A 13320-nucleotide genomic window follows, 5' to 3' on the forward strand; every position below is an offset into this window, starting at 1 on the left:
AAAATTGTCGCCGTCGGCGCAAAAAACGCGTTTGGTGGACACAGTACCTAATTAAGGATCTTTGGTATAGCCACCATCACGGCAGTGAAGCACTGCCATCATTAGGTGCTGTGTCCACCAAACGCGTTTTAACAGCCAGAGCGCCCTCAACCTCCTTCTCTCGGCGCTTCGATAAGTGTTTATTGTTGCTAAGTTACCAAAACCAGAGACGGTTTATAACGAGAAGTGCCATTGACGAGCCCGGCGCTGTTCTAAAAGTTGAACAGATTTCAACTTTGAGCGCTCTGAGCGCTGCGACAAAAAACGGTCGGTGCCGACTTTTTTTTCCCGCCGAGGGCGCTCAGCGCTGTGAGCGCTGAGCTACATAGACTTTACATTGAAAATTGTCGCCGTCTGCGCAAAAAACGTGTTTGGTGGACACAGCACCTTATGCTTCATCTTTATCGGGTTGCAAGTACATGTTTGTTGGATGTGTCTGTTTCCCGTAGTTCTTTGTGCTGTTTATAATCATCAGTCATACATGTTATTCATCAGACCCTTCCTCCGTTGCTTCCGTAGCTGTTATAGCTGTTATATCTAGGCCTACGATGTTCAAACACTACGGCGAGGCGTACGCTAAACTACACCTAACATCACAACTCCCAACAGTTTAAAACATTCACCATTCAATCACATTACGTCTGTTAAAATAATCACACAACGTCTTGTCATATAAATGTTCCGTTTATTTAGCTTCAAAGAAGTATCAAGTCATTATCAAGTCGTTACGTGTTTGTCCTACCGGTGTCCATTGTTGCGTCTTCAGTCTGTTTGTATAGGAGTGAATGTCGCGTCTTTGTCTGTTTAAAAATATGTTGGGACTTCCTGGGTCACCACTCACCAGGACGTTCAATACATGGTATTTCTTTTGTAAATATGGCTAATTTTGCTGTTTTGTCGTGTTTGGTTATGCCAAACTGTTTGTGTATTTTATTTATTTTCTAGTACTTAGAATGTGTTTTGATGCTGTTTGAAGCTCATTTATGTTTTGTTGCCTTTGAACACCCCTGCTTATGTATAGTAGAATAGAATAGAATTTTTAATTTTTTTTTTGATCCCGTAAGGGAAACTTGTTTCTCTGCATTTAACCTTATTTAACCGAATTAGTGAACACACACAGCGAGGTGAAACACACAGTAACCCAGCTCAACCCAGCTCAAGGGCACTTCAGCCGTGGTGGACTGGTCGGGGATCGAACCGGCAACCCTCCGGTTATAAGCCCGAAGCCCTAACCAGTACACCACGGCTGTATATTGGATATTGGATTGATCCAATTTTAGGGGTACGTTCAGGGTTATTTAAACTGGTGGCTTTAGTCTGACTGGGAGAGTTGCTGATGAATGGACGTACTGTAAGTGCAATTTGTCTATGCAATTGACTGTATTTGTCTTGCCTTTATGGAATTCCTATTGTTTTGGCTGTCAAGTCAGTTTATTTTGTTCAATGGAAGTATTTATTGATAATGATATTTTTACTTTTATCCTACATCCTTTTCTGAGTGCTAAATTCCATCATCCTCACACCACTCTGACCACGTCCTACCTTTAACACACACAGACTGGTATTTCTGCTTGAAGTAATAAACGGCTAACACCTTTATTTACCATTTCATATTTGGGAATGTAAGGAGTATAGAGGACAAGTTGCTCATGGTGTTCTCCTCTCTTTCTGTAGACTTACCAGCTGTAAACTCAAATACAGCTCCTCTGAGGTTGTGGTCTCAGTTCTGCAGTCATATATTTCTCAACTGAGTGAGTTGGACATGAGTGGCTGTGATCTTCAAACATCAGAAGAGAAGCTGCTCTCTGGTCTTAGAAACCCAAACTGCCAACTGGAGAAACTGAGGTCAGTAGAACTCTGAAGGACACACAGGTCTTATCTACACATTCACATGTTGGACATAGAAGAGTGTCACTGTTATCTCCTACTGGAATCAAAACATGAATTTGTGAAACAGTGTCTTTTGTTTTTGTGTCAATGTTGATGTGAGAGAGTTGGTCCAAGACCTGTTACTGTAGTATCATACTCCTTCCTGATGTGTCCCATATAGAGCTGAGTTAACTGTAGAGTATATTAATAGGACAATTAATCTGTGTTTCACTCTTGACTGGTATCTGATTGCATGTTTTGTGTTACATGGTCTATATTCTTACAGACTTGTTGGTTGTAAACTGAGAGGAAGATTTCTGGCTGTGACTCTTCAGTGGGCAAACTCCCACCTAAGAGAGCTGGACATCAGTGACAGTGAGCTTCAGGACTGTGGAGGAGAACTGCCCCATCAACCACTGAATCAAGACTGTAAAGTGAGGTCTGTATTTTGGACAGTGCACACAGACTGGTGCTCTCTGTTTGATCTAATGAACAGTATATCATATCATTTTGGGATTATAGGGAGTATGAAGGACATGTTGCTTATAGTGTTTTTTATTCTCTCTAGACTCATCAGCTGTAGACTCAAAGACAGCTCCTCTGAGGTTGTGGTCTCAGTTCTGCAGTCATATATGTCTCAACTGAGTGAGTTGGACATGAGTGGCTGTGATCTGCAAACATCTGAAGAGAAGCTGCTCTCTGGTCTTAGAAACCCAAACTGCCACCTGGAGAAACTGAGGTCAGTAAAACTGACACATAGGCCTACACTTGTACACATTCAGAGTGTTGAACTTAAAATAATGTCACTGTTGTTTTCTGCTAGAATCAAGACATGCATTTGAGAAACATTGGCTTTTATTCTTGTGGCAATGTTGATGTTGTCATAGACCTGATGTGTCTTGTGTAGAGCTCAGTTAACTGTAGAGTGTATTAACCAGACAATAACAACAGCTGTGTTTCACTCTTGATTGGTCTCTGATTGCTCTCTGTGTGATTCTCTGTTACTGTACATGGTTTATGTTCTTACAGACTTGTTGGCTGTAAACTAAATGGACGATTTTTGGCCTCAACTCTTCAGTGGGCAAACTCCCATCTAAGAGAGCTGGACATCAGTGACAGTGAGCTTCAGGACTGTGGAGGAGAACTGCCCCATCAACCACTGAATCAAGACTGTAAAGTGAGGTCTGTGTCTTTGCATAGTGCACACCGACATGTGCCTTCTGTTTGATTAAAAAAAACCGTCCATCTTTTTATTATCTGGCATTTCTTATTTGGGATTATAGGGAGTATGAAGGACATGTTGCTTATAGTGTTTTCCTCTCTCACTCTAGACTCATCAGCTGTAGACTCAAACACAGCTCCTCTGAGGTTGTGATCTCAGTTCTGCAGTCATATATTTCTCAACTGAGTGAGTTGGACATGAGTGGCTGTGATCTGCAAACATCAGAAGAGAAGCAGCTCTCTGGTCTTACAAACCCACATTGCAAACTGGAGAAACTGAGGTCAGTAGAACTCTGACACATAGGCCTACACATGTGCACATTCACAGTGTTGAACTTAAAATAATGTCACTGTTGATTTCTGCTAGAATCAAGACATGAATTTGAGAAACATTGGCTTTTATTATTGTGCCAATGTTGATGTTGTCATAGACCTGATGTGTCTCGTGTAGAGCTCAGTTAACTGAGTGTATTAACCAGACAATAACAACAGCTGTGTTTCACTCTTGATTGGTCTCTGATTGCTCTCCTTGTGATTCTCTGTTACATGGTTTATGTTCTTACAGACTTGTTAGCTGTAAACTAAATGGACGATTTTTGGCCTCAACTCTTCAGTGGGCAAACTCCCATCTAAGAGAGCTGGACATCAGTGACAGTGAGCTTCAGGACTGTGGAGGAGAACTGCTCCATCAACCACTGAATCAAGACTGTAAAGTGAGGTCTGTATTTTGGACAGTGCACACAGACATGTGCTTTCTGTTTGATCTAATGAACAGTATATCATATCTTAAACAACAGTTAGGTCCGGTCGAACGATTTAGCAATATCTGATTGGACGAGACGCGTTCTATCAGTGGTGATATTAAGCAATTTCATCACTGGTGACTCTTCACAGCTAATGTCCGCTCACTCCGCTAATATAATGTATCCAGAGACGGTTGTTCTTTGATTTAGCAGCTGCATAGCAACCACACGCGTTCTGAGCTAGGCCTACTTCGCATAACGGAGGAACTGTGCTAAAAAAAACAATGGCAAAAAATAAATTATCCTTCCTTAAAAATGCACTCTGGTATCTTTTTTTGTTGGCAATGGAACTGTTGTATAAAAGCGTTATCGCACTCTTGGTCGTGGTGTTGTTGGCCTATATCGCCACGGCTGTGGTTACCTACAGCACCCAGCCCTCGGCTTCATGCCTACGGCGAACCACAGCCGTGGCGATATAGGCCAACAACACCACTGCCACTCGTGCGATAATGCTTAAATATTTGGGAATGTAAGTAGTATAGAGGACATGCTGTTTATACTGTATTTTATTCTCTCACTCTAGACTCGTCAGCTGTAGACTCAAACACAGCTCCTCTGAGGTTGTGGTCTCAGTTCTGCTGTCATATATTTCCCAACTGAGTGAGTTGGACATGAGTGGCTGTGATCTGCAAACATCAGAAGAGAAGCTGCTCTCTGGTTTTACAAACCCAAACTACAAACTGCAGAAACTGAGGTTAGTAAAACTCTGAAGGACACAGAATTCATAGAGGCCTTATTTATACATTCATACTTGGGCATATGATTGTGATTTCTGTTTTTGGGGCACTGGAATCCAGATATGAAGTTGTGAAATATCATCACATAATGTATTATTGTTGTTTATGTAAGTGAATGTGTCACGGTAGTATAAATTCTCCCTGCTGATGTGTCCCATATACATTTACATTTATTCACTAGGCTGACACTTTTATCCAAAGCAACTTAAAGTTGATGTCTAACATGCAAGCTACATGGTAAAAAGGAGGCCGTAGGGTAATAATAAATGCTGCTTTTTCAAACACCACCTGGCGAACCAGATGAGAGTGCAGAAATAAGCACCAGCCAGAGAGTTATCAAGAGGGTGGTACTGTAGTAGAAGGAAGTAGCTTCTAGCATCTAGAGCACAGAGCACAGTAACACTGTGTGTTATCTCCACCATTTAAACCGTAGGGTAACAATAATGCTGCTTTTTCAAACACCATAAGAGAACCAGAGGATGAGTGATTTCAAACGTTTAAGCACCAGCCAGAGTGTAATGAAGAAGATGGTAGTAGAGGGAAGTAGAAGGATAGCATATAGCATCTAGCATCTAGAGCACCCAGCACAGTAACGCTGTGTTTCATCTCCACCATTTAAACATTGTGTGGCCGTTGGGAGTTAGAACCCAGTTACAGTATATTATACCACAGTATGGTCTGACTATGCCACCCTTTACAATAAATGTTGTGCAGAATAGCACCACAATACTCAATGTTGACAGGAGATCCACGTTTGGTTCACCATTTGCACACGGCTCCAAAGGGTTTCAGCACCCCAAAGACAGCAACCCGGATTACACTGAGAAAACAGTCCAATGTCCAAACAAAGTAAACAAACAGACGAGAAGCGGGTTTCATTCACAAAAGCTTCCTAATGACCTTGTGTGAACTGAGGCACACATACACTGGAGGCACAGAAGCCAGTGGCCCCAGATGATGGAGTGCATGGGACCTGGTATAACGACGGGTTTGGCTCGACCACCAGCAGCAGGACATGGCAGCGATTACGCAGACACCCTGTAGCACCAGCACAGTCTGGCCACGAGAGAGAGAGAGAGAGAGAGAGAGAGAGAGAGAGAGTGAATGTGTCCTAGCAGAGATCCTAGCAGAGAGAGTGCTCTACAATTCCTTAACATTCTAACAATTGACGTTTTTTAAAGCTTGCTGCCTACACTTCTATCCTGTTAGAACTGGACCTGAGTGACCATCATATGAATATCGCTGCAGTTCAGTTCCTGAGTGCAGGGAGATATCGCCAGAGTTTGAGTGATGGGCTGTGTTTGTTTGCTACACACCAAAATAGTCTGATGCTTTAGTAAGGGGGCTCCTCTAATTCATGCCCAGAATCTCCTCAGCATCAACTTATATCATTCTGAATCTGTTGTGTTCCTGGTGAGCTGGATGAAACTACACTATGTAGGAAGGGACCAGAATAGTGTTCAAATTCATACAAATGATAACCGTATTGTTTATGAATTTATATGACTGGCATACAGTGATCCTGTGTCCAGTTTTGTATGGTGGTATATTTGATATGGTGGTTTACTGGTTTAAACATGCAATGTCTCCTGGACCCACATTATGATTGCCTGTCTCCAGGAGACCCATGAACACTGCGTGTAACTAATCTATGAACACATAAGAGCATCCTGATGGGCTGGCTGAGTTGAGACCAGTGATGTACTTCCCAGTGCTTATGGGTTGTTATATTGATTATTGATCATATTATTGTTAAAATGAATCAAATTAAATTATATCATTCCTTTCTGCCTTTTGCACTCTGTCTTTGTCACTCTATGCAGACTAGCTGGTTGTAAACTGACAGAGGAATCCTATGAGGCTTTAGCCTCTGCTGTGCAGCACATGGTCTCCCTGACAGAACTGGACCTGAGTGACAATCACATAAGCATCACTGGAATTCAGCTTCTGAGTTCACTGAAAAGTGACATCAACTGTAAACTGCATACATTGAGGTTTGTGTTTGACTTTCCTCAGGCTTTTAAACAGTGTCTTTTTATATATAGTTTCAGTACCAGTATGTTCACCACACAACATTATGTCAGTGTTTTTTCTACCAAGTAGTAAATATGGGTTAGGTGAGCAGGAGTGTGTTGAGAGTCATGGTAGTCATGTCAGAGTCCAGTCTAATGTCTGATATGACTGAGTCACTGATACCTTATAGCATGTTGATGCAATTGAAGTTTCAATTTCATCAGTGTCTTTAGATGGTGTTTAGAAACTCAAGTTCAGGAGGAGCGAGAAGGAATTTGCCACGCCTCTGTCTCAGTCGGTCTTACAAACCTTGCTGTTTACATGGCATAATAATAAGCTTGAGTAATTACTAGTCAAGTCAAGTTTATTTACATAGCGCATTTCATACACAGAGGTCATTCAATGTGCTTTACATGAACAAAACCAAACAGTAATAGCAGATAAAAGCATACTGTAACTGCCAAAGCAGCAGCATGGGGTTAAATTGCTCACTCTCTCCCCTCACACCTCCAGTCTTCCTTAGTTAAGAATAAAGGGGTGTATGAAGGGGTCCTGCATGACTATTGCCTGCACAGTTGACTCTTGCACGCTCCCACAAAACACTTTAGGACCCTGGTCAGAGACCTCGCCAAACACACTTTGTTACCGCATGTCTTTATACAAATTTCGGATCATGAGCTAGTGAATTATTTGTAATAAGATGACTACTGACGGATATAATGTACTCAGAAAATAAACTACAAAGTTTAGAATACACCTGCAGAGTCACTGACAGAAAGACTTTAAAAGGCCTAATGCTCTTATAACAGTCAGGTCGAATGTCTATGCAATTTCTTAAGTTTCATTGTTTAGAGTTATGAGCCCTACTAATGAGGGCTATGATGTACTCTGAAAATGTTTACCATCTGCGCCTGCTAAGTCACTGACAACAAGGCTTTGTGTGGCATATTGCTCTTGTAACACAGCAATGTCATTGTTTTGCCATTTAAAACATTCAAGGTGGTGAAGATTATTGTCTTCTAATAATGGTAGAATTTACTTTGTTTAATTTACTCTCTCTTTCCCTCTCTCTCTCTCTCTCTCTCTCTCTCTCCCCTTTAAAGACATGCCCGTGGAGAACTGATAAAATGTAAGTGTTGATCTACTGTTGCACTGTTATGCTTATGATGTTGAAGTGTTCTTTATTACTGTAAGCAGCTATGTCACTGTGGCGTAGGCCACCACTGTATGTGAAAGGCCTTTAGATCATGTATGGGGGTCTGTGGTGTCCTGCAGAAACACACTGAATCATAGTGACAGAGAGAGAACAGAGACAGATTGACACGTTGGCATGTTACAGTAGCCAGACATCAGAGGGATCATGGCAGACAAAGAAGGAGAACTAGTACGGCATGACACATGAGAGGCCCTTGAGAACAGAGACAGATTAACATGTGGAGAGTCTCAAGTTAGAGTGGAAGAAAAGAATAGAATTAGAGGATAGAAAAAGCAAGCAAAGTTTGACATATTGGATTAAATATTACTGTAGATGACTAGATTTTTAATTTAGATTACAGATACTGTATGTCCTGTTCAAACTCATGTAGTAGATGTTATACATTCACAATAGCTCTATATGCTCCAGACTTGTTGGGTAGTGTGTATACGTTTTAATGGTGGAGAGCAGTTTAAGCTTGTAGCAGCTTAACTACAGTATGTGATGACAGATCACAGCCAATCATCCTCTCAATACAACAAATGATATGCTACGGTCTGCTCTTATCGTTGACAGTGGATGCAGTGCACCAGGTAGTGATAGAGCAGGTTGAGTGAAAGTGTGTTTGTGAATGTGCGGTGGTGAAAGTGTGCAGTGTGTGTGTGTGTGTGTGTGTGTGTGTGTGTGCACATCTGCATTTGTATGGCTGTGTGTGTGTTTGTGTGCTTGAGAGTGTGTGTTTGTTTTCCTGTTTGTGTGTCAGTATGTGTGTGTGAGTGTGTGTGTGTGTTTGCTTTAAGTTTCAAGACTTAATATTGTTGCATGTAGTTTGCAATTTAGTGAAATTCGTATACCATTCGTTGCAGTAGTGCAAGGATAAAAGGGGTAAATAAACACAGGGGGCATGGGGGCAATAAATAAAGGATAGTTGGATAGACAACTCTATATGAGACAATACACAACTGTACAGTATCACTCATGGCCATACTATCCATACACGCACACATTATACAGCCATATATATACTGTACACACACACACACACACACACACACACACACACACACACACACACACACACACAACTCCTGTACCTACATGTAATATATAAGACAACTATACACACATAAAACCACAGGCCCATGGACATGAGACATGAACACTAAAAACAGTGTACATTCCGGATGCAGTATAGCAAGTGTGAAATTAACCGTGTGGGTAGAATTAATCAATAAAGAGAAGGAGCTGTTTAGTCACTGACCATTTAGGATTCTGACAGCCAGTGTTGTGCACGTTCACACTTTTCAGTAACTAGTTCAAAGTTCAGTTCACACACGTGCAAAGTGAACTGTTCACGTTCATAGTTCACCATTTTTAATTTTGAACTAGTTCAAATTCAGTTCATTTGAATGAAAATCTCTTTCTGACGGAATATAGGCTACAGCCACCTGTTGTTCTCATCTAATTGAGAATGTCCGTAAATTGGGCTTCATTTCGCTGGGCAGATACATTTCTTTTAGGTCTATGGCAGATACCGACGCCTAATAAATGCGGCCGCACATTTATTAATAATTATTAATAAATGCGTCAGCTGTGCATGCCTGACAGCGGAAGAGTGTAGTTTTTACACCGGGAGTATGGAGGAGGCTGCCTTGCTGCATTACCTGCAGCGATGGAACTGTTCAGTGACATACTATAGGGCTCTTTGAACACGTTATGCATCCCTCTATCATCACTAACAAGTGCAGAATCTTTCCGCGAATGCATCATGCGTAACGTGATCATGGGTAATGTAGTAAGGTAGTGCAAAGCTTAGGAGTGGTGCCCGTGGGCAGTAAGTGTGACAACGACATACTGTTTCTAAATTGCCAGCAGATAGTGTCACTCGACTTCTCAGGACAAAATAAATTACGTAACGTTTAATTGGACATCAACAGTGACGTTCGTCGTTCATTTCACATAATCTGAGCGAATTCACGTTCAAATTCATTATTTACAAATGTGTTGCGTTCAGTTCAGCGTTCAGAAAAATTAACGTGTTCAATGAACGCGTTCTTTTGAACTCGTTCATGCACAACACTGCTGACAGCTTGTGGTATTCAACTGTGTCTGAATGGTGTGGTGTGGGTGGTAATGCTCCGGTAGCGCTTACCAGAGGGAAGCAGAGAGAAGAGGGAGTGAGCTGGGTGGCTGGCATCCTTGATGATAGACTCAGCCCTCCTCTGACAGCGTGTGGAGTAGACAGTTGACAGAGGTGACAGTTGACAGTTGACAGAGGTCTATGGTGGTAGAATAGTGTCATATCTTGCAAGCGCAATACAACATCCTCAGGAGCAAATACTATTAATTCACTCGCATAGACACAACAGCGAGCAAGGAAAACAACAGCTGGGGGCCATACGCTCTCCAAGATGAGTTCTGCTCGCTCTCTTGAAGTACAGCTTTGCTCGCGTGGGTTGACTTTTGACAGTTTCGGGGACAGAACCAAGGAAGTTGCCTGTTGTGATTGGTCATTTTTCAACCTGAAGTCCCGCCCGCTTAGTTGCTGTCTGTTGCTAAACTTCTACAAATGTAGTCATGTGTAACATTAACCACCCCTTTGTTGTTTCTGTTTACTGCTTACTGTGTGTGTGTGTGTGTGTGTGTGTGTGTGTGTGTGTGTGTGTGTGTGTGTCTGTCTGTGTGTGTTCAGTATTTGTGTCTGTGTGTGTGTTATTGCTCACTGTTTGCTGCTTACTCGGTGTGTGTGTGTCTAGTATGTGTGTGTTTGCTCTGGTAGCACTTACCAGAGGAGAGAAGAGAGGATAGGGAGTGAGCTGGGTGGCTGGCGTCCTTGATGATGGACTCAGCCCTCCTCTGACAGCGTGTGGAGGCTGCTCAGACCCAGGTCTCTTGATGGCACAACAGTGTAAAAGGCAGAGCTGTAGTCAGTGAACAGCATCCTGACAGGTGTTTTTCTTGTCCAGGTGAGCTAGGGCAGTATGCAAGGTGATGGAGATGGCTTCATCCACAGATCTGTTGTGCTTATATTCAAACTGAAGTTGGTCCAGGAAAGCAGGGTGGTGTGTATTGATGTAGGCTGTAACCAGTCTCCCCAGACAGTTCACCACCACGGAGGTTAGGGGCGATGGGCCAGTAGTCATTCAGGCAAGACACAGCACTTTTCTTGGGCACTGGCACAATCGTTGTCTTTGTGAAACACAAAGGCACTGTGCACCAGAGCAGGGACAAGTTGAAGATGTCAGTGTAGGTTTGTGGCACCTGAGTGGCGCACGTCTTGAATACACAAGACGGGATGTCATCAGCGCTGGCAGCTTTGTGAATTTTAACCCGTTTTAAAGGTTTTGCCGACCTCACCCTCTGAGACCTGTAAGATGTCTCCTCCTACTGGAAGAGCACCTTCATCCCCCCGTTTAGACTCGCGAGACTCAAAACGAGCATAGAATTTATTTAGCTCATCCAGAACCAAGGCAGGTGTGTCTGTAAGAGCTGGTGTCGCTTTATAGTCTGTGATCACCTGCAGTCCCTTCCACAGGCAATGTCACAGTTGCTGAAGTCATTCTCCAACTCATTCCCATACTGTTTTTTAGGCACTTGTATTGCCCTTTTTAGTGTGTACCTTGAGTTCTGATATCTAATCAGGTCATGGTCCTCTCCCTCAGGCTCAGATAAACAGCGTTGTTTACCCAGGTGTTCTGGCTGGGAAAGGATCGGACGATATGGGAAGGCACACACAAGTCCATTATGTAGTCCGTCACCTGATGCACTCTGTCACTGAATCGGCGTACTCGTCCAGCTCCGCCGAGGAGTCTTTGAACACAGACCAGTCAGTTATGTCAAAACAGTCCTGAAGTTCAGACTTGTGTTCTGCAGAGCAGCATTGAACTTTGCTCACTGCTGGTTGCTCACGCTTTAGCTTCGGTTTTGTAGGCCGGCAGCAGGAACACTGACAAATGGTCACAAAGTAGGGAGTCCAGGAGAGTCATACGCTCATAGACAATACAGCAGTTATGTACGTGTGGAACAAATGGTCCGACTTACCAAAGAGTGTGTGTGGTACAGACCTGTATGAGCCTTTCAGTGGGGTGAAACAGTGGTCAAGGGTCTGATCGCCCCTGGTGGGACAGGTGACGTGCTGGTGGTACTTGGGAAGGACTGTTTTGAGGTTGCAGTGATTGATGTCACCCGTTCTGATGAGGATTGCTTCCTGGTGCTGACTCTCTTGTTTACAACATACAGTTCAAGTGCCGCTGCAGCAGGGGCGTCTGGTGAAATGTAAACAGTTGTGAGAAGTATAGAAGGAAACTTTATCAGCAGATGAAACGGATGCCATAGTCAGATACTCCAAAAGGAGTGTTTGGGCTAAGCCAGGTCTTGGTGAAACAGAGTACACTGCACTCTCACAAGTCCCTGCATGAGCTGATGCAACAGTGGAGCTCATCCAGTTTGGCCTCCATGGACTGCAGATTAGCCAGCAGTAAGGTAGGGATGGGAGGCCGGGTCGGACGCCTTCGCCGTCTGGCTAAGACGCCACCTCGTCTCCCCCTCCTCCACCGATGAGTAGACCTGTTGACCGATCCGCTTGTGGAGTTACAAACAATATCTACAGGTAATCCTGTTATATTTATTGATCATTACATTGCTTCTGATGTCCAGGAGAGTCATACAGTCACAGACAATACGGTAGTTTTGTACGTGTGGAACGTGTGTGTGTGTTGTCCCGTTTGTGTGACCTGTTTCCGTGTGAGTGTGAATGTGAGACTATGGGCCAGATGTACTAACGTTTTGCGCCCATTTCAGGCGTAGCGTGCGCGTAAAAACATGGGGAGGATATGTACAAACAAGCCGCAATGAGGGAAACGCGCAGACTGCCTGCCGTGGGAGCTGAAAATGGCTATTTGCGTTTTTCCGTGTCATGCATATTAATTCCTGGGCGGATCAGCTGAAAATGGGTGTAACGCGCAAGTACAGGGGAGGAGAGGTGCTAATAGCGATTGATTAAGTATTCCGCCATATGTATGAAAACAGCGCACGTCTATTTTGCGTTGAAAAACTTCCGCCTGCTAAAAGCAGGTGTATTCCAAATTGCGGTTGACTGCTTCTCTTAGAAAAACGTTTAGAGACAGCTGAATCAGTATTCAGAGCATCAGTTTTCTTCATTGTACTATGTCAAAAGCAACCTTAACTTTCGTTTGCCTCTGTAATATCGTATTGTCTATTTTACGACATAGCCCTTCTCAATCTGTTAGACTAAGTATTAAGTCATAGCCCTGGTCTACGTGTAGTAAATAGTTTAAGTATTTTTCTAAGTGGATTAGTAGAACTACTAGGCCTACTCTGTCTGTCGCTGTTCGTTGACTATCTTTGTATCATGTATGATCGCTAAACTTTGATTATTTTTAATGCTGCAATATTCAACTGCGCTTGTGGTTCAGCTCTGCAC

General features: G+C 43.1%; 1 protein-coding gene across 1 annotated transcript in view; it reads left to right on the top strand.

Annotated features, from left to right (window-relative positions):
- The first annotated feature begins 4472 nt into the window (after positions 1–4472).
- Positions 4473–13320, top strand: part of LOC134089582 (stonustoxin subunit beta-like) — an 11183-nt gene continuing 2335 nt past the window's right edge. The window contains exons 1-3 of the mRNA XM_062544037.1: positions 4473–4626; positions 6493–6663; positions 7786–7811. Coding sequence (XP_062400021.1) covers positions 4544–4626; positions 6493–6663; positions 7786–7811 — 280 coding nt within the window. The 5' untranslated portion in view covers positions 4473–4543. The remainder of the gene's footprint in view (positions 4627–6492; positions 6664–7785; positions 7812–13320) is intronic.

This window comes from Sardina pilchardus, chromosome 1 (genome assembly GCF_963854185.1).
Source record: "Sardina pilchardus chromosome 1, fSarPil1.1, whole genome shotgun sequence".
Taxonomy (NCBI): Eukaryota; Metazoa; Chordata; class Actinopteri; order Clupeiformes; family Clupeidae; genus Sardina; species Sardina pilchardus.